The sequence below is a fragment of the Ammospiza nelsoni genome, chromosome 3 (assembly GCF_027579445.1).
Source record: "Ammospiza nelsoni isolate bAmmNel1 chromosome 3, bAmmNel1.pri, whole genome shotgun sequence".
NCBI lineage: Eukaryota > Metazoa > Chordata > Aves > Passeriformes > Passerellidae > Ammospiza > Ammospiza nelsoni.
Genome location: NC_080635.1, coordinates 94,821,956 through 94,843,820, shown reverse-complemented (window position 1 = coordinate 94,843,820; position 21,865 = coordinate 94,821,956). Strand labels below are relative to the sequence as shown.

Genomic DNA, 21,865 nt, shown 5'->3' with positions numbered 1-21,865 from the left:
CTACTACTACTACTATTTATTATTATTATTATTATTATTATTATTATTATTATTATTATTATTATTATTATTATTATTATTATTATTATTATTATTATTATTATTATTGTTATTATTATTCAAGGTTTTCAGTATCATGTTGCATATTGTGAAGTTCTTCAAGATTTATTCAGCATAATTTTGATTTTTATTGTTTCCCTTTGAAGCGTCAGTGTCTGATTCTGACATGGTGAAGAAGACACAGGGATAGATAGGTGTAGATATAGATGGTTTAGAATAGGGATGAGAATGGAACTTTGAGTTTATTTTAATTATTTAATACAAGTTTAACCAGGGCTTCAGCAACTGCTATAGGCTAAATATACATTTAGGAGAAAGGACTGAAATGTGCTGAAATATTTTCCCAACTTGATTTCTTTCCACCTCTAGAAAGATAAATTAAAAATATGGCAATTGTTATTGGGTAGATGGACCTTAGGAACTGAAATCCTCAGCTATGAAGATGCCATTCATGAATAATACTTTTTGTTTTTACAGTCAACCCCAGCAGACTTTTCTGTGCCAGCAATTCCCTGCTCCAACTCTGCTTGAAAGCCCATTATTCCAAACTGCATGGCAATAAAGATGGTTATTAAGGAATGTTTGACTCTCTATAAACTTTTGACTATAAAACTCTGTTGTTGGCACCACTATTCTACAAATATTGTATACTACAATAATTTAATTTTAAAACGTCTATCAACTAGGGAAGAATGAAAGAGAAGGCCAAACATGTAAATTCAGTAAAATGAAGAAGAAATAAAATATTTTGCATCCAGGCTTGGTTTAATCATGTTCTTACTGATGCATGTAATGATCCTACTGTTCTACAGAATGAAAGTGAAATTTCTGTGTCCTTCTAATTTACACCTGGATGTCATTGCTTGAAATTGAGTTTAGTTTTTTCCTCTACAGAACTTCATAGAAAGTTTAATTGAGAAAGAAATGTTAAGGACTTATGGGAGAAAAATTGCATGTTATCTTCAACTTAAAGTCAGAAGTTACTTGCATTTGCAACTAAAACCAAAAAGTCTATGACACCCCTGACAGCAGTTTAAGTTGTAAATTTAATGTGATTATTGCAAATATGCCTCCATTTAAGATTTTTATGTATTTTTGTTTGCTGGTTTTAAACACTGTAGTGTTTTTCAAACTGACTAACTAGCAGCTTAAATTGATATTAGCATCTGTGCTATCGATGTAAGGCATCTTAAGATGGCTGAGAAGATCAAAGCTAGAAGGCCAAGCCCTGTCTGTAGACAGGGATACAAAATTCCATTGAGATATGGAGCAGATGATGGAGCAGAGGTTATTCAGAGCATTCAAGTTACAACTTGTTTATAACAGTCCAATGCAGGTGGCATGAGTTTTTTTCTAACAAGGAACAGACTAAAAAAATTTCCAGTCTGAGGTCAAGTGGACTCTCCTATGCTGGAGCATATTGAATTCTCCAAAGAGAGGAGATTAATAATTTAGAAAGTCAAAGTTTTAGTACCATTTGATCATAACACAATTTTTTTAAACCCAGCATTTCTAGCAAGGCCAAGGATTTTTAATAAGTGAGGGAAATGCATTATTTAGGGCATGTTAGTCTCAGCAGAGACACTTTGCCTAATATTTGTTCCAACTGGAATACATGACATGTAAACTTCATTAGTTTCATTCATTTATGACATGACAAATGTTAACCTTACACTCCCAGCACAGATGTCTGTATTATTTGTTTTAGAATATCCTTCTGACTATAATGCTGCAAAGACCAGGGGTTTTAAATTAATTTTATTCAGGACAATAATATATTTAAAATACACATTTAAAATTATTTGTGATACTGGCCCTTCAAATTCTGAACTTATTTCTGCCTTTTATATTCGCCTTTATTAGACAATTAGAATTATTGCAGTCATGTCTAAAATCTGTGAACTGCCTCAAGTTTTTAGCCCTTTAGTTCTAAAGAAAATTAATTTTCTGGAACAAAGTGGAATTAAACCACATGCAGCAACACATATATACCCCTCCTGGAGTGAGAGCTCCTTCATGCACTGTAACAAAGAGGAAGAATTGTGGGTGGTTTATAGGCTTGACTACAAAGTGTGACTGAACAAGTGTGGAGCACTGAGGTCTATCTTCCTGCTCTTTTCATAGGTGCACAATGGGATGTTACATTTTTTCATTATTATACATTATTATACATTTTTTCATTATACGAGAAGATTTGCATATGGATAAGCAAATTTTCTTAGCAGCAATATAAATTGTTTTCACTACTTCACACAGTCATTTTAATGAGTCATTGGAATTACCAACTGAGTTTAAAGAAAGTTATCACTTGTTTTGGTTCATTTGTGTTGTGTATTTGGGGGGTCATGAATAAGAAATAATATTTGAAGGAAGACAAGCTTAGCCTTAAAGTAAAACAGAAGTGACTGGATAGCTTAATAATTTAAACAAGTCATGTGTTAAATTGGAAAAATAGATAGTGCTCACTTTCTCTCAAACTGTTTTGCTTGGATTAGTCATTTCTTTTCAGCATTTCTAAGTATATTTTGAAGACGTGATGTAGATTTTGTTCTATTCCAATTGCTCCTGCTGTTCCCAGCACAGAGACAGCTGGGCAGATTGCTGTCATTAAATTCTGACCAGATGCTAATAACTTACTTTAATATGTTTAGGATTCCTCAGGAATACTCTGTGTAGGCAGTTCTAATTGATCAAAATATTTCCTTCAATCCAGCATATCCTAATACGAGCCTGCTGGAACTCTTCTATTCCCCCTTATCTTCAATTTATAGACAACTTTCAGACTAGTGAATATTGTATAAGGTGCTTGAGAAAATGACATTGCTAGACTTACCTGTTCACTTCTCCAAACGTCAGGCAACCTTCACAAAAAACACTCTTTGCAAATCTGAAGCAGCAAGAGACAAGAAGAAGGGCACACAGAGAAGCTGATGGGGAAAAATGTCAAGAAAAATCCTGTCAGTTTATGATCCAAGAACATATAAAGAAAACATAAAAATATTTAAGGGAACAGAAGAGTTCTTACCTGCTCTATCCATTGATGTGAAAAAACTGATGAGCGTTCCTGGCACAATGAATGGGTGAATTCCAATCCTGGGAACACCCAGAGAGATTCTTGCAAGAAACAATGGGGTTTTCTTTTCTGTGACAATGCTGGTTATGCCAAACAGAAAACTGTGCTAAGCAAAGACACTGCTAAGGCAGCTGAGGTTGAAACAGAGACGGAAAAAATCCACAAATGCACAAAGCCCTGAGATTTTTTCCTAAAAATTACTTGGAAATAAGACTGAGTGAAGAGTGTGCCACCTAATTAAGTGTTGGGCAGCAGGATAATATTAATGGGGACAACTCACAGCAGGTTTGTGTGAACATGAGATTAATTATGGCAATAATTAATGAGGCTTTTATCAGTTACACATACAGAGATGTGACCATCATGAAACCATAAGAAACCTTATCAGTGGTTTCTTGTCACAGAAAAAAACCCTGCAATAAACCCTGCAGAGTTTTTGTCTCTCAGAGTCCTTCTTGAAAGCCTGAGGATCATACAGGCTCCTTAAACAGATGCAGTACATCTGAGTAGCTGAAGGATTTTACTGCAGCTTTGTTTGTTTTGCAATAACTTCTCCAGAAATAATGCTGCTTCCATGATGGCCAGGATTTTGGGATGAACATTTACCTGGACAGTACGCCTGCTCCTGGCTCATCCCTCCCCCGGCTGCCACACCTGGCAATTCCCATTCTTCCATGGCTTCAAAGGACACCTCTCATGGACTCTTCATCCCTCACCTCTTTCTGCTCACCTTTCTCTAGGTGTTGTATGCAGAACTTTGCCTGTATTTATGTCTGTGAGGCTGAGGCTGGTTATCTTTTTAAAAACTGTGAAAGAAATTTTTAAATTACTTGCTTGGTGATCTTGGGCAGGCCCAGGTAAAGTAGTTGGTGTAGGATGTAGACATTCAATATTCAGGAGTCTGTAGTGATGTCCAGCTCCCAGGGCACACATGTGACAGTGCAATAAAGCCCACCTCTGAAACAGAGCTAATACCTAAAAAAACCTCAGACTATGTTATTTTTGGTAGCCAGTTTTTCCTTTCATGGTAAAGAAGAGTGAATTTAGATTTCTAAACACATGATGAAGAAATGTGTTCCATCTTCTGGAGAGTAGGGTGGGGAAAAGGTTGAAAACTAATACAGTAGAATGTCAGACAACTCTTTAGACCCTAATCCTCTGCCCAAACTTATACACACTGTCTGAGTAGTTCCTGCCATTTCACACCAAAAACAGTTTAAAGACTTTTTTTCCCTTCAATATTACTAAGAAAAACAGCTATGAAATGCAGCCAGGAACAAAGTGTGAAATATTTTGTACAAGGTACGTTCTGCTGCCATATTAAAATTAATAGTACTAACACTGGTGACTTTAATAAAACCTGAATTTCCAGATTGAATTCCATCAGTTCCCATGAAATGCACAATATATCAGGAAATAAAAGGCTACAGGAAATACCATACACACAGGACTGCCAGAATTGAAAAAGGCTTTAAAAAGGGAAGAAAGTTTTAAAGAGTAAAGAGTGTACATTTTAAAAACTCAATAAATAGGTTTTCAACAGCTCTCCTGACTGTTAGGCATGCAGTATGCTTTGTGTAGTATAAGCTTTTAAGAAAATATAATAGCTGCAGCTTTGAGCCATTGCTAACATGGCATTCCTACTTTTTAGACAGGGAACAATTATTTTTTTCTCCTGCTACTCAGCTGCAGAAATAATGATGGAATTCTTATACTCTGGTGCTTGTTTCAGACATTACTTTTATTCAACAAGGTGAAACAAGATAGGATGCCTTATTTTGGGGTAGGCTTTTTTTTTTTACAGCTCTAGATTTTGTTCTATTTTGCAGTTTGACAGGTTCTAACCTAAATATGCAGCAAATAATTTCTTAAGGAGTCAGTGCAAGTGAGTTAAAGATCCTCAGCTTCTTCCCTTCAGTAATTTGGAGCTCATAGGCAAGAGATGTTTAAGAAATTGGGAAATAGATATGTGACTTTATGCAGTTTTTATGACATCAAGTCCCTAACACAATGAGTGAACAGAATGAAAAATGCATGACTTTCCTTTCCCTGCAAATGTAGCACTTTTCCACACTTATAATGAATGTTATTTGAAGGTATGCTGTGCTTTTATCAGTAGCACTACAAGACTTCTCAGCATGCATTTGAAAATAGTTGCATGTAATACTTTTCATCACAAACATTATTTCAGGAACATTTGACAGCTGATTCTTGTAAGAAGTGATTTTTCTAAACTTTAAGTCACTCTGCTAATCATAAAGTATTTGTTTTTCTCTCATTTCCAAAATCTGTTTATAAAGGAAACATTATAGAATGGGAAGTTTATATTCAGTGCATTAGCTACCATGCAACAACATGACCATGAAATGTGCTGTGCTCCTCCCAGTCAGGAGCTGAGGGTTGTGTGCTCCCAAGTGGGGTTGTGTGCTCCCAGGTGGCACCTGTTACATCCTCTACTCTCTAAAACACTGATGTAGTGATTTGCTTGATCCAGAAAAACACAAATGGGCATTAATCTAGAAAAACACGAATGGATGTTAATCTAGAATTTCCTTTTTTATTTTGCCCTGACATGTTTTTTAGCTCTGCCTTTTTGAAATTTTACCATAATACTCTGTACTAAGTGTTCCTTATGTTTGGCATCGGTAGGGTTTTACAGGCTGTGTGATGAATGGACATTCCCCACTCCCACACCTCTGCCAGGCAGGCCCGTTGTGAAGGACTGTGAAGGATGTTATCACCATGCAATCCCTGTCCAGCTCTCCAATCAGCTCTGCCTGGCCTGTTTGCCTCACAGGATGTGGGCAGGCAGCAGGGATGAAGGTCCCTCCCTGCTGGCTTTGGGCATGCTGGATAAGGAGGAACATCTTCAAAGGAGGAGAAGTGTTCCCTCTTCTGACTTCAAGAGACTTCGGAGTACAGAAGGGACACGAAAGGCCAAGGCCTGGGCAAGGAGGGAGCTGGTTGAGCTGGGACACAGCAGAACCTCCTGTGGGAACAGGGAACTTTCCTGCAGCAGGGAGCAAACTTACAGGCTTTGAGCGTGATGTTCTTAGACATCCAGAAACACCAAGTGTCGAGTGTTGTTGTGCGAGTTAATGCATGTTGTTGGAATTTTGCCTTTTGTTTGTTTTCCTCTGCAGATTTTTTATTATTGCTTAGAGACTATGTGGGGACATCAAAGAATCCTGCTGACTCCCATGATGTGCTTACCTGCCTCTGCTTTCCTTTTGAGAGAGTCAGTCAAAAATCTGAGACAAAGCACATATGAATATTCATCCAAGAACTAATTCCTCCCTTGTGCCTGTAGTGACCTCTTGCATCTTACACAGGAAGCACAGGCTTTGAAGTGTAAATAAAATTTAAGTTTACTGACCTAACACTGAGATGATAAGGCCAGGCCAGGGAGCAGGATTGGAGAGGGAGCAGACAAGAGCTGGGACAGATGGAGGGCAGCTCCTCCTAATCATGGCTATTCCTGCTTTGCCAGTGGAGGCTCCTGCCCTGCACAATTCAACTACCTGCACACCACAGTGGCTCTTATGGCTTTGTGGCTGCTGGTGGAGGTGATGGAAGCAGTAACCTTACAGATATTTCGCTGTTCTGAGGGAGAGCCTAAATTGCCTGTGCCCTAAAGCTGACCCCACTAGCTTTGTCTGAACTTTCTTTAGTTTGCAGGGTCAGCTGTGGGAAATGTGTCTATCATGTACTTTCATTTGAAAGGCTGCATTATCCAGACTTTTCTTTTTATATATATTTTGTATTTTTCCTCATGTAGATGGGTGCTTCCATGACTACTGCATAGATAAAACGGAATAAACAAACAGAGAAAACAGAAATTAAAAAAAAAATTCACATTAATCAGACCTGTAGATATGGAAGCTTTTCTGAGCCATGGTACTCTTTGTTGAAATAAATTATGTCATGTTACTCTTGCAGCTATCATCCACAACTGGCAGTAGAGCCCAAAGTAATTTACTTTCCATGTTCTAAGTACCAATTTTTTAAATGTTAATCTAGAACTTCCCTTTTTTTTCCCCCTGACATGTTTTTTTGCGCTGCCTGTTTGAAATTTTACCATAATACTCTGTACTAAGTGTTCCTTATCCTTTGGCATCTGTTGGGTTTTACAACCTTGAACTGAGGTGCATTAGGATTTTGTAGAAGAGACCATCACAAATGTACATTTTTCACCTTTGGTTGTGAAGGAGAATTTCCTGTCCCAATGGAAAGGAATGCTTACTGCTCTGACAAGTGACTGCATGTGTCACAACAGCTGCACCTCTCCTACTCTCTCTTACACAAAAATCCCTTACCTTGTCCAGACAGGCTGTCTTGGTCGACTTCCCTGGGAGGAGGTTGTGCTGTGTCAGTCAGTTGTCTGTCCCCAGCGTCCCTGCCCGGCTCGGTGGCAGGCAGGGGATGGGCAGTGGTGACACTGCCCGTGGTGGCCGCCTCCCCTGGAGGCTCAGAGCCACCCGTGAGCGAGTCCTGGCCAGCAGAGTCATCCTCTGGGGGAGGCAAAAAGGAATCCTCTGGTTTTGGAGGGCTGCTGGTGCTACCCAGAGCGCTGAAAGGCACTGTGAAACTTGGGTGGTCGGTAGCAAGAACTTGGGTGTATGGGTATCTGTCCTGGAATGGTTCTCTGGACGGTTTGGTAGGAAAATCAGGTTCAGATGTAATAAAATTATTAAATTCTTCAGGGATGCTGATTTCTTCACTTATAGCAGGGCTTTCAGTTGGAAATTCATCAACAAATACATCTCCTCTTTGATCCACTGTTGCTGGACTGGGATAACCTAGTGGGAGTTCCTCCTAAAAAAGTTTTTAAAAAGCATCTTTCATTATTATGTTGAGCTTCATTGCTAAAAAGGCAATAATCTTTAGCCACATGAGCTAGCAAATAGCTAAGTCAACATGGGATTGTATTATGGGTTGGGTTGGAAGGGGCCTTAGAGCTCATCTAGTCACAAACCCCCTGCCATGGTGACATCGTCCACTAGGCCACGTTGCTCAATGGCACATCCAACCTGGAATTCTGCCAGGAATGGGGCATCCTCAACCTCCCCAGGCACCCTGTACCAGTGTCCCACCATCCTCACAGTAAAGAACATCTACTGCATATCTAACTGAAATTTCTCATCTTTCAGTTCATTTTCCTTGTCCTGTTCCTACAGATCCTGACAGGATCTGTCTGACAGATCCCTCTCCATATTCCCTGCAGGCCCCTTCAGATACAGGAAGGCTGCTATGAAGTCGTAGGATGTGTAAAATGTTTGGCATGTACATATGATCCTAATCACAGTTCCTGTAATTTCAAAAGTGGTGGAAGAAAGATGATTTTAACTAGCCCTGTAAACTGCTGTCCTTCTGTCATTAAGATGTACTACTGAACTGATGAGACACTGTTTATGTTGTAATTAAATCTGGAAAAGGTAATCAGGTAGTAATATTCACCTGTAAGTGCTTGAAACAGTGTCCCTGTTGCAGTAAAACAACACAACATTCATCCTTACAGAATGTACAAAAAGCACATATGTTATTCCAGCATAAGAAACTTTTTGTGTGTTTATCTACCTCTTAAACACTGTTTAATTTCTTTTCCCATGGAGAAATAAATAAACATGAAAAGTGTTATTAACCTACCAAATCAGGGCCTGCCAGAGGAATAGTGACCACACCTTGGATATCATTGTCTAATTCACTAGGTGGTATAATAGTTTCTGCAAAGAAAATCAAAAACATTAGAAAGAGAGAGAGACAGCACAGAATACTTCAGCACCAACAACATTGAAAACTGATCAAAACACATAAACTCAATTGAGAAAAAAGTACTAAAATGTTCTCCATCAAAAAATTGCTTTTAAAAATCCATCTACAGACAAAAAAATCAGTTCCCATTCAAAAAGGAAATTATAAAGAAAATCAAATTTTATATACACCTTTTTTTGTTTGCTTTATTTAGCATAAATGGGATAGGTCTGCAGACAGCTGAACCATAGAGGAATGCTTAAAATCATCTGAAGTGTGAACCCCTCAGTTCAATCTGCATGGACTACAATGACTCATTATATTGTGCTCATTAAGCCTCAAGCCATTCCAGTTTTACCCTGAGTCCACACTGTTGCAATGTTGGTGTTTCGGCTTTTGTGCTCAAGTTGCTCCTTTCACCTCTCAGAGAAGATCTTAAAAGTACCTGCATGCAAACTGTTTGTTTGGTTATTAGAATTAACTACTGGGAGAAAGTTGATTAAAATATTTATTATTGAAGTGTTCTATATAATTTTTTTCTTGGGACTTTTCCTCTACAAAAAAATATGACACTTTATTCTTACAGAAAGTATTAGTTTAACTGAATAACTTTTTTTTTGGTAGGAAAATGCTGCTGTTTGCAAATGAAACACTGTAGCTAAAATTTGGTCTGGGTTTTGAGGTTGTTTCAGTAAATATTCATATGAAAAATTATTTCAGATTATTTTCCCCCCTTTTTAACACATCTCTCAAAAAGTAGTTTGCTAGCTTTGCAAAAATGGTTGATGAATTAGAAAGGGATATTTATTAGCTGGATTACTGAATAACAGACCTTCAGCTTCTGCTGGAGGTTTTCACACCCAGTTTGTCTTCTACGCTCCCTCTGTGTTTCAGTGTGTGAGTGAAACACAACTTTACTGATTTTATTTTGGGATCAAATGCTGTTTAAGGTGCCAATGTCTCTGATGTTGCTGAGAGGTTAGATGGCTCGCTTACAATAAAGATAGAGCTTTCAGAAAGTTAGAGGCAGATCTAACTTTTTTCTTTTTAAAGAAAGAAGAGTGTCCATACTGGAAGTTAAAATGGTACAGTGAATAATCATGATATTTATTTTATTTTTCTCCTCTTCATGATCTTAGTGTGCAAAAAACCAAAAAAACAAGAAAAAAAAACTTCTAATACGGTTGCAAGTTAGGCAGTATAAAGACACATTTTGCTATAAAGCTTAACTTATTTCAACACCAAGGAGAATGGACTATGTCAGATGAAAATCATCTGTTAGAGAAGCAAAGGACACCTTACTGAAATGGCATCAGTTTGGGAAGGCAAGATGCAGGTTTATGCCTGGCACCTGCCACCTCCTTTACTGACCATCAGTAAACTGAAGTGTTCCAAGGTCCACTGGCAGGGACTGGTCTTCATGGAGTGCAGTGGCAACCAGCTGCTGAAGGTCTGTTACTGTCAGTTTGGTTGCTGATATTTCCCTCTCTTCAACTGGAGAAATTGGAATTTTTTCACTTTCAACCTTATTAGATCCAATAGTGGAGATGTCATCTGCTGTGCCTTTGGTTTCTGAGCCATCTCTCTCAAAGTTCACCACGTATCTTGCTACTGTGCTGCTGGATCTGCAAGGGGGAAAGGTGAGAATGCCCAGAGCAGCAAAATCAGTCACTGGCTGAGAAATGATTTTCCACACCAACAAATCTGCAGCCATAACATATTCTGTTAGAGTAATGCAAATTTACTTCTTTCTAATGAGACTGTCATCTTCAAATTACTTTTTCTTCACCTAACTCCTTTTTTTTCCCATGCATAACTTTTAATAAAATTCCCACATTGAAGATAATTGCAAAAATCTTCTAACATAATCTGATTTAATCTGACTACTCAGAAATCGGTAGAACTGGTAATATAGTCTGAAGTCCTTGACTACTGATTCAAACAGCTATGAAGGCATGCTGCGGTTATTAGAACCCATAATCACACATTAATTATTCAGGAACCTATGAAAAGGGATTAGATAGTTCATAAAACTGCAGATAAGCAAAAATCTTATCACAAGAGACTTTTTTTGCTCTTTTTCAAAGAACAGCCAGCTAATGTGGCAAGCAAATCACTTTTTCACAGTGGGAGTTAGCTTTTCCCGGTGCAAATGGGTGAGTATGGCTTCTCCCTAGACATTTATGTTTAACAGAAGTCTCAAATATTCACCATTTTTAATACATCATTTTTTATACATGTTAAATTCACCTAATTAAATGAAAAATAGTGAGTACATTGTAAACATTTCTATTCCACTATGTTACTTTTTTTTTACTATGTCAAATAACATTAAAGAGAAGAATTTCACTTTTATCTAGTGTGTGCAAGATATTTGCATTTATATGACATTGCAAGAATTCAGGAAACACATTAGAAAATTCTTCCTTTTAAAGCATGAGCAAAAGAGAAATTCTGGGAAACTGCTAGACAAATTATTCCCCAGTAGCACTTTTAAGCAGCAACAACAATAGACTCTATAGATGTTTGTATTACCAATGAAAAACTTCCTGCATTTTATCAAGCTAGTAACTGGTCTCTTTGCTATTCTATTTGCCTTGATAATGGAGATAAAAAATCAAATTCTACATACTTATTGGAAATATTGTGTACATGGGAATACAGCTAGGAAACAGCAGATCAAAAATGAAAATTTGAATATAAAGTTTTCCTACTTTTTTCTTTCAGTATAAAGCTGGTATAAATCTTTAGTCATATAAATGTGAATTTTCTTAGGTCAAAGATTCTTTTCTTCAGAGACATCCTGACAAAATTTGATTACATGAAACATTCAGATTAAAGTTAAAGGAGTCCCTGACACTTTCCAGTACAGATTTTGTACTTAGAACACAACCAATTCACTTTGTCACATCAAGATAAAGACATTTAAAGATTTATCTATGTACATCATAAAGTTATTAAAATCATAATTATTATAATTAGTTTATAAAACAATTATGAATTACAGAAAGATTACCCATCTTTCTCCTTCTTCTGTCTTCATTTCATCGCAGAATTAAGAATGTGAGAAAGGATTGCAAAAGAAAGAAAAATAAAGATTCATGTTTACTGGTAAATCGTTGTCACACATATCACAGCCATCTTTTGACAATTTATCTTAACTTCTACATGTCATCTACAATTTTTAGCTCTGTGTGAAATTGACATCAGTTCATTTTTTCCCTTCCAAACAATGGGAATCACTGTGGTTTGTGTGGGGAAACAGGAATTTTATTTTACCGTGGCAGTCTGAAATATCAGCTTTCCTATTTCCATCATGAAATGGTGCAGTTTGAGCCCTGTCACTGCCAATCTCTGTGGTGGCAATGGGCACTTGTGGCAGTACTTTCCATGATCACAGTTACCACCCATGATGTCTACTCAAACTGTAGTCCAGGGATAACTTGAACCATTAATTACCTCTGGAAGACATGACTATGTTGTCCTACACATAATGCTCAGTTATTTTCCCTGGTGAATTCTCCAGAATGCCTATGATGTTGTCTTTTTTCATTGCTTTGTGGGAAATGCTGCTAGAATGTGTAGTACTATGGCAATAGTACTACATGGAGAGAATGGACAGCAACATCCATCTTTGCTGATCTGTAACTCCTAAAGCTAACTAAATTACTGGATATTAGGAATCAATCCAATTTTTCCACCCTGATGAATGTTCTTTCATACCAGCTAAATCCAAGATATGGCAGCAAAATGGATCCCAGACCTCCTGGAGTCACAACTTAATGAGGTTAGATATTGCAAGTTGTAACTATGAGATGCTACTATAGATTTTCTCTGCTTGTACTGCAGTAGGCAGATTTTTATTTTATTAATTTCAATATAAAAATACAAAGAACTAATTTTCAGACTATTTTGCTCTTCTCTCTCCTTTTCCCAGGCAATTTCTGCAGAGAGAAATGCTAGGAAGAAGGATGTTCTTGCCTAAAATTGCATTGCAATATGAGTGTTCTTTAACATGTATTAAATATTGCTAGAAGTACTGAGTGTTCCTGATGTTGTGCTGTAAGACCACATAAATTTGTCTCTTCCCCCCTGCTCTTTCTTTCCTTTTTGCAGTTTCTTACTACTATTATTTGTTTTTCATTTGATTCTTTATGCAATATCCTCCCCCTCCCCTATAGATTCTCTATTCTCTGAAAGAGTAAATGAGGTTGTGTTATAGTAAACACACAAGGGAGCTAAAACTAAAAGAAATGGCAAGACAGAACACAAATTTGCTGAAAAACTGAAACTTTTTTAATTGTCAGGAAGGCCTGAGAAAGAACTACTGAGAAAGTTTTATATGTGTGAACACAAACCTTCCTGCAACCCTCTCTTGCCAAGGCACCTTCACTGCAAGGTATGAAGGGCAACAAAAAAGTTGTCACCTAACTAATCAGGCTACTAACTTTCTTTATCTTGTCATTTTAAAAAGTCCTTAATACAGGGTTGTTAACAAACAATTCAAAGAATTTATCGTGTCCTTCAAGCTTCAGGGGAATCAAAGATACTTTTACTACTTCAAAACCTCATAGTCTCACTTGGGATGTGTCTCTACTTCCTGTCAGATTGCCCCTATGATATTCCCATAAAATTGCTTTCTGTTTACAGAAGTACACAGCCCACTATTCTACAGGTCTTTTCCTTTTTGAGGACAAGAAGGAAGAGGAGAACCCTCAGAGCCAACAAAAAGGAGAGCCCCATTTTTATACTTACTTGAATCCTAACACGCGGATTTCTTTGAATCCTGGAAGTTTCTCAAATATTTTTTTCATCTATAGAAAACCATAAAAAAAGTCAGCATTAAGATCTATGACTAAAAGGCAATCATAAGATGACTACATAGACAATATTTTTCATATTTCAGAAAGAGCTTTAGGAAAGTCTCAATTGTTCTCTTTTGGGTATCATAATTGCTGAGTTTAAACACAATATGTGCTTTGCATATACTTGTTGTATTACCTGTTAATATTGTTTTTCTTAGTAATGTAACTATGCAAACAAGGGATAATCTATTTCATAACACAGCAAGTAAAACAACATGAATCAAATGTTTTTCTCATTTTCAATAGTTTTGGTTCATGAATAATTTTGTGATTCAAGTCACCTGTAAATTGTTCATTATTTAGAAATATTAAGCAACTGTAGATGAGTTTAGATTATCTGAAAAATCATTTAGAAATTAAACAGTTTTAACTGTCTTGTACAAACAGAATAACAATACATTTTTAATTCTAATGTAAACAAGAGTACAATTACATGGTTTTGAATAGAAGAGGCATTACATGTGTACTATACAATGTCTGCAGGCACTTCTGTCTGAGGGTAATACTGAAAATCTTCAGAGAAACCATTTTTTGCCAGCTCTGCCAATGCATCCTTTACCATTTTTCTACACATATCTGGAACTGAACCAGGAAAGTGAAATAGCTTCCATTAAGGAATGCTCATGAAACTGATGAGAGGCTTTAGTTAATTTTACTAAGAAAACCTTTTGGGAACCTCAAGTCATTAATTGCTATCAGTTAAACTGATAGCTGAACATTCAGTTAATATTATTAACTGTATGAAAATATGACAGATGCTCCAATTCTTACATAAACCCTGGTAATGCACAATGAGTGTATGTCCTTTGAAGAATAGTTCAGACAACAGCAGCTAATTACTTTTAACATTTATATTACATTTCTCATTAGGTTTATTGTAGAAATTAAATTATGACAAAGTGCTGCCCATGAATTCCTGATTAAGTCTGAACAAAATTCCTAAAGTTATTCTGTTCATCCATTATCTGAGGCTTCTACTGATGTCAAAGATGTTGACTTCTTAGCTTGCTGGCTGAATAGATGGCTTAAATCTGGGTATAAGCTGATACTACACATGAAGGTCTTGAGAAAAGAGGAATGACCTGTTTAAAGTGAGGGCAGTACATACTAATCCTATTTCATGGTGAAGATAATTTCATAGTATGAAATTATGCCAAGGTACAAAGTCAACAATTTTTTGCATTCACTAAGCATCCCTACCTGTAGCTGAAATTTGGCAGCTAGTTGTTGGTACTCTGGGGAGTTGGGGTCACTAAGTTCAGCTGTGTACTCCTGATCAGTGAGAGTCACACTGAATTCCACCATTTGCTCCACAGGCAATTCAGGGACTGCATTTGTTCCCAGGTCCTGGAAAAGAAAAGGCAAGGGCAAAAAGGGAAGAAATAAAACTAAGAGATTGTTTTCCCCTCCACAATTCAGTATTTAACAGGTAGAAATGTTCTCATTTAAACTCATCCCCAAAATAACTTTCTGAACTACATTCCACAAAAGGTGAGAGTTCCTAGTAGATCTGTTGGCTTATTCTGTCTTTGCAAACAAGTTTCTATTACTTGAGAGGTAACTTGAGAGTTGCCTTTGATATGCATAAATGAAGATGAAGAGAATCAAGCCTTTCTTGCACAGAGACTGTTACCAAGTCTTAGTTCCATCATCATAAAGTCACACAGCTGTTTCATGTTCAGAGGTTTGCATTTGTTTTTTGCTGATAATAAAATGGAATTATCCCTACCCATGATACACCTTTCTTATGCAGCTGACTTTGCTGCTCTTTAAAGTTGTTGTATTTTGTATGCTGTTTACCAAATTTACAATATTTGCAGCTTTTCCCTCCACTGTGAGGCCACACATCTGTGCTGAGACCACAGCAGCCAGGACAGAGAAAACAACAGCCTCTTCCAGCACCCCCCCTCTCTCAGAGGTGCCTCTCCCAGCAGGTGCTGTCAGTGTGCACAGGGGCAGTCCCAGTGCCTGCTGCACGGCTGCTCTGAGGACACAGCACTGGAGATGCCTCTGACAGCTGGCTGGGCAGGAAAAGGCAAGGAAGGCCCAGTCCTGTCTCCTGTGTCATGGCAAGCCCAGCAGGTATCTTTTTTGGCATTATTTAATGAAGAGCAATGTTACAAAATGGTGCAAAATAGGCAACAGGCCCCTCCTTGAAAGAATGAAAACTGCCCAAAAGCTGGTTGCCATGCTTTTGTATTTTCTACTATATACCCAAAACCCATCATGCCCTACTCCAGTATATAACAGATGTTAATAAACCCCTTCAGTCCTGCTAGCTGAAACAGAGGGGAGCACTTGTTTTGAAGCACTGTTTATAAGGTTTCTCCCTCTTTCCAGTTAGCTGAGCTCAAAAGCAAAAGGTGAGTGAAAAAGTGGGTGGGAACACAGGCTGCCCTCACCTTCACAGGAGTCTTTGTGTCATTGAAAATTTCATTGAGCAATGTGCCATTGGGTGCATATGGAGAGAGGGGTGTGCCAGGAGAGCCTGCAGGGGGAGAGAAAGAAAAGTCAGGAAAGAACAGTTTGCACATCAAAAGCCTCCCCTTGGTGTGTTGGTCAGGGGTCAGCTCACTGGAGCAGCTTTCCCTCAGGAGGGAGGGCTTGAGCACAAGCCTGTGCCATGACTTTGGGTGTGGGTAAAGCTGCTGCATTCTGTACAATAGACAACCTTTCTTCCAGGTCAAACATTAGTGGTGTGGCATGTGTGTGACTGAAAGCAAAATTAGCAGTGACTATGATCAATGAAATTGTGTGAGTCAATAATATTTGGTCATTTCCAGTTATGCCACATCATATATCACCAAGTGTCTAGGCTTAATTTTGAGATCTTTGTCCCTATGACAGCCACTTTTCTTTAGGGCTCAATTTATGGTGGCAAGAGATGTTGACAGAGTTTTTCACCTAGAGGCCAAATTACCATGCTGGAAGTCCTTCCCAATAAGATTCTGTTATATTTCATAAGAATATATGTTCAGGATGGTTTCTCCATGAACCAAAATGATCATATTTACAGATTTTTATCACTGTGTGAATTAACAGTATTTTATTAACATCCTAACATTATTTTAAAGAACTGAAGTACACAACAGGTCTAATTGTAATAGTCTGATCAATTTATTGTCTTGGCACCACTCTGACATTCTTGCTTGTCAGTCTTAATTTGCCTTGCTTGCTTGTTTTGTTTTTGTTAACAAAATGCAGCAGTTGACATTCTAAATGGTATTTTTTAACTGAAGAACAATTAACCCAATATTATCTAAGTTTGAAACTAGGCAAACACATACATTTGAAGACAAAATTTGAATGCAACATTTGAGTAGCAAATATGTTGTAAAGAGATAAAAAATTATTCTCAAAGATTATTTTGCTTACACATTTTCACTCCACTGACTGTTGTAGAAGCATTCTACAACATTCATTAAGATATGGCCTTCTAAGAACCATTTGCCTTAGCAATTTTATTTAACAGACAGACACAGAACAAACAGATTTGATTTTACCTGTAGAAATGGAGGGAATATCTTCCACCTTTTTGCCTCCTGTTTTCTCTGCTGATATTTCATCTTTCCTATCAATCAAATACAAATGAGTGATTTAATTATCTGCATATTGTACTGGCAATGACAAAAGGGTAAAAAACCAAAAACATAGGGAAATGATCCCTATATTAAGCACAGTTTAAATGAGAGAAGTTATCTCTAATAGAACATTTTGTGACCTGATTAAACAGGCAGTGGAACAGCATAAGGACTACCAATCCTGTCATGAATCTGCTCATGAGGTTTTGTTTCAGATTTTATCAATGCCACCAGAGGGATGGGATCACAGAGATTAAATCAGTGCACTGGGTCTGTTTTTTTTTACTCTTGGAACTCATTGAAGGGTTGACCACTATCTAAAATGGAAGAAATCAGCCTTTTGTCTTCTTTGCTATTTCTCATCCTATCAAGGTAGTTCAGTGAGGGCTTTGGGATTCTTCTCATTTTAGAGCCAATGGACATTTCAGGTTCCATGTGTATTTCATATGATGTGGTGTGAGAAAATAGTGGGTGGGCATATTTTTCAGTTGTCAGCCTGCATTATAATACCATAAGGATGCTTCCAAATAATTATTGTATCAGAATGCAGATTATTTTGAGGTGTAGGAATGTTAGTGTTTGCTTCTGGATGTAATATTCATAAGTTAATGCCTACCACGGTCCCCAAGGAGGACAGCTAAAGACTCAAGTAAGAATATGGTGGGTATGAGGTATCACAGGATTTTTATGGTTTTGTTGATAATTATTTTCTGATTTAAGTTTTACAGCCACATGGTGAATACATTTTAAATAGCTACTGTTGGCTTGCTTGAAAAACAGCAATAGTATCTATCTCTAAGTACATTTAAAAATAAATAGATGTATCAAAGATTCTTTTACTTGGACTAGAAATTATTCTATAGCCTTAAAACCAAATTGTTATTAATTTGTAGCTTTTGGGAAAATTAAGGTTCTTAGATAAGAATCTTCTAAGGGATATTTTGAGATTTTTCTCTCCTGAAATTCAGGAGTAAAGTATAATTCCCCAAATTTTCTACAGTGCATACAGATGGAGTACTTGTGAAAACTGAAAGAAATATGAAACGAGAAATATGAATGAAAGAAATAGGGGTACTGCAAATTTGTAGTATGGTGTTAATTGAAACATAAAGCATAAAGCTTGTAGCAGAGACAGAAAAGGTGTCCTGAGCTACAGGAGCAACATAGATGTTTAATAGCACAAAGAAAGAACGTGGATGAATGATAACTGGTTTACCACAGCCTGGATATCTTGTGTGGTGAGAACTAAAGTATAATTTGTAATGTTTTCACAATATTAACTAGTAATGTGTTATATTTATACATGGAGACTGATTTATCTACATGACATCTACAGAAGATACAAAATACTTTCTAGCCTACAAAGTAGTAAAGATGAAGTCCAACCATGCATAATCATTGCTGTCTGTATTTCTGATTAAAATACAAGAAATTTCATGGAATTAAATTCACCTTCAGTATTGTGTCTAGGGAAACAGTACTGTTCACAGAGAACCTAAGAACTCTGAGATCAGTCACTTCTCTTAATGCCTTGCTGCTGCTGCTTGCACTAGGATGAAGGAAAAGGCCTCCCTTTGGATTCCAGGAGAGTTAAATTAGGCCTTACATTATTAGAAATATGTCAGATCTCCCATGTCAGAATGAATTAACATATATAAGACCTCTGTGATCAGGAGACAGTGTAACCTATGAATGGAAAATATTATTTGCCTGAAAATCTCTTGAAAATCAAAGAAAACTTGAAGGGAAAAGAAACATCAGTCAGAAGTTGTGGACAATGATTTTTCTGGCTGTGCTGTAGTATTTATATACACAGAACCAGAGTTCAGTATGGTAGCTTTAATCCTGCCACTCTCCAACTTCTGAGCATTGCCAGGAGCATACTTTTTCCAAAGAGTTTACAGAATAAAGTATCACATCAATTAATATTGTCATGATGTATAAAAATACAGGAGAAACCTAAAGTGAAGGCAGAGAGTTTTCACGCTATTGTTTAAAGTAGCCTCTCAGTTAAACTTCTATTAAGCTGACTTTCCTTTTGAGAATTACAGCAAGTTTTGTCACACTCCCAGGCAACACTAGCCTAATGCCAAGCTATGTCTCTGTCAGAGTTTCATGGCCACATTAGTCTGAGAAAACATTCAGGGGTGTTTTGAAATGAACAGGTAACTCAGCCATTTGGCCATATCCATTATTGTGATTCAATTGCAGTGTCCTGTGATATATCCAGTAGACACATCTCTCACAGCACACACCAAATACACCACAGTGCTATCTGCATATCTGCTCACATCCACACACATCTACACATATTTTTACAAGGGAGGCAGTAACATCAAGTGGCAAGGTTCTACTTGTGCTACTTACCTTTCCTGGAAGGTTCTATGTTTTACTCGCTGCAAAAAGATTAAGAAAAACAGCATTTTACTAGTGGGTGTATCCAACCATTGAGCCTGTTAGCTCTTTTGTTTACTACACTTTCATGCTTTCCTTCTAAGACACATCCCCTCCTTTTCCTGAGCAATACTTTGCCCTTAAATAAGCAGGTGGGGAGGGACTGGGAAGTCTGTCCCAGTTTCTAAGCAGATGTCAGCAATCCTTACCCGCTGAATTATTTCCAGGTGCTCTTGGGAATTGCTGAAGTTTTTCCCAATGTCGAATATGCAGAAGGTTTCTTTCTGGCAGGCACTAACCCAGTTCTGATATTCAGAAGTATCAGGAATCCGATCCAGAAAAATACGAAAGGCTTCCCACACAGCTTCCTGGCAGACTGAGTAAGAAGAAAGGGGCTGGGGATAGATGCTTTGTACCAAATGGTAAACATGAAAGCCTTTTAACAGTGATTTGGCATTTACACATTATCACTCAAGATGAAGGAACGCACTGCTTCAAAATGTTGTTTAAAAATTCTTTTAAAGAAGGGGATTTTCAAACTTATCAGAAAAAAACATTTTAACCAAAACTTGCTGGTAATTTAAAAGCCGTTGCCTTTAGGACTTTACTTTGCAAAGCTCATTACTGTGAGATGGGACATTTATTTTCAGTACTTGATACCTACTTTGCCTTAGAGTGAGTTCATTATCTGCATTATCTAAAATATGGGTGTCTCTGAAATTAGTGCAGTAAGTTTACTCTAAACTTGCTGTAGGGATGTACTCACCTAGCTGTGTTAGGGCCCCTCAATAATACCTCAGGAACGACCTGCCCTCCCAGTAGAGCAGCTGCATGTGGAGCAGATGTGGTCAGGTTATTAAAAAGGAACAGGCTATCTTTTGAAGAGATTTATTTATTATGAGCTAGCAATTAAGGCTACTTTCTATCTCCTTTTTCTTGCAACTCTCTGGCAGTTGTTTTTCTGAGCAGTTAGTGCTGAATAAAGATATACCATCTGATGATAAGTAATCCAGTTACCAGATAAATGTGACACATGACCAGTGGAGGAGGCATTGTAGTGTGCTCTCCCCGTTTGCCCCACATAAGAGACTGTCCTCATGGTGACCTAAGCTATGATGTGTATCTTCAGAGTTGGTGTAAGGTCACAGGAGGCTGAAGAATCCCACAGCAACTGTCTGAGCTCCTAAAAATGAGCTGTTTTGTGTTGTGTGCTCATCCCTGGAAGCACAGAATACATATATATGGAAAAAAGAATAAAATTGTCTAAATTTTCTTGCAGAAAAATTCTCTAGATGACTGATATGATCCACAGTGCTTTTTCAGTTGCAAATGTGTCATGGAACTTGAAGGGGGGGAGGTCATCTCCTAGGCTTTAGACACAGAAAAGAACCTGAAAGTATATATCCAAAACACATGAATGTCAGATTATCCCACAGATGGGTACAGGCTCTCAGGCTCCAGCATAGCTACCAGATTGCCTTCACATGAAGGATTGTACTGTGGTTACAGATTCAAGGATGAATCTTGTATCACCACATTTTCAAGTGTAGCTCTTTTTTGTTTGCATTTATCATTTTCATCAGATAAATTATCATGCTCAACTGGGAGGGCAGAAGTCTTTACCAGAAGTTCGGGTCTTTCCTTGAAGGAAAACTTTTTTTAGGTTTTGATGAAAGACATTGTAATGGAAAATATGCATTGTTCAAGGTAGCAGAAACACCTTTTTATGAGTGTGCAAATTATTCAGCTGCAGAGTGTGTTTTGTTGCTTGCTTTTTGGGAAGTCCTCCAGTTTCAGTTGAAGAACTGGAAGACACTCGCTTAGAAAATTTTGTGAGTGTAGGACACTGTTGAGAAAAAGGAGCATTTAAGTTAAAACCTTCTTGCACTACAAGACTTATAGAGTCCAATATCCCAGCTGATATCCCAGCTCTCCAAAAAGCTGGTAGTTCTGTCATTTTCAGATTTTAAATGAAAGGGTCACAGTTATAGTCTTTTGAGTTCAGATTGATGATACCTGTCTGTTTCAGGATAGCCTTGTTTTCAGGCCAATCTGAGATGTAACCAGGGAGTTTCAGGGACTTTGAGGATTTCTATTTAAGAAATGCTTTTTGGATCAGTCCCTATGACACATTCCAGATT

General features: G+C 37.5%; 1 protein-coding gene across 1 annotated transcript in view; it reads right to left on the bottom strand.

Annotated features, from left to right (window-relative positions):
- Window positions 1-21,865, bottom strand: part of IMPG1 (interphotoreceptor matrix proteoglycan 1) — a 51,253-nt gene that overhangs the window by 15,438 nt on the left and 13,950 nt on the right. The window contains exons 3-12 of the mRNA XM_059469264.1: window positions 19,934-20,100; window positions 19,698-19,726; window positions 17,253-17,320; window positions 16,152-16,237; window positions 14,950-15,096; window positions 13,640-13,698; window positions 11,901-11,921; window positions 10,256-10,509; window positions 8,780-8,856; window positions 7,450-7,948 (exon numbers count right to left, since the gene is read on the bottom strand). Of these exons, the coding sequence (XP_059325247.1) occupies window positions 7,450-7,948; window positions 8,780-8,856; window positions 10,256-10,509; window positions 11,901-11,921; window positions 13,640-13,698; window positions 14,950-15,096; window positions 16,152-16,237; window positions 17,253-17,320; window positions 19,698-19,726; window positions 19,934-20,100 (1,407 nt within the window). The remainder of the gene's footprint in view (window positions 1-7,449; window positions 7,949-8,779; window positions 8,857-10,255; window positions 10,510-11,900; window positions 11,922-13,639; window positions 13,699-14,949; window positions 15,097-16,151; window positions 16,238-17,252; window positions 17,321-19,697; window positions 19,727-19,933; window positions 20,101-21,865) is intronic.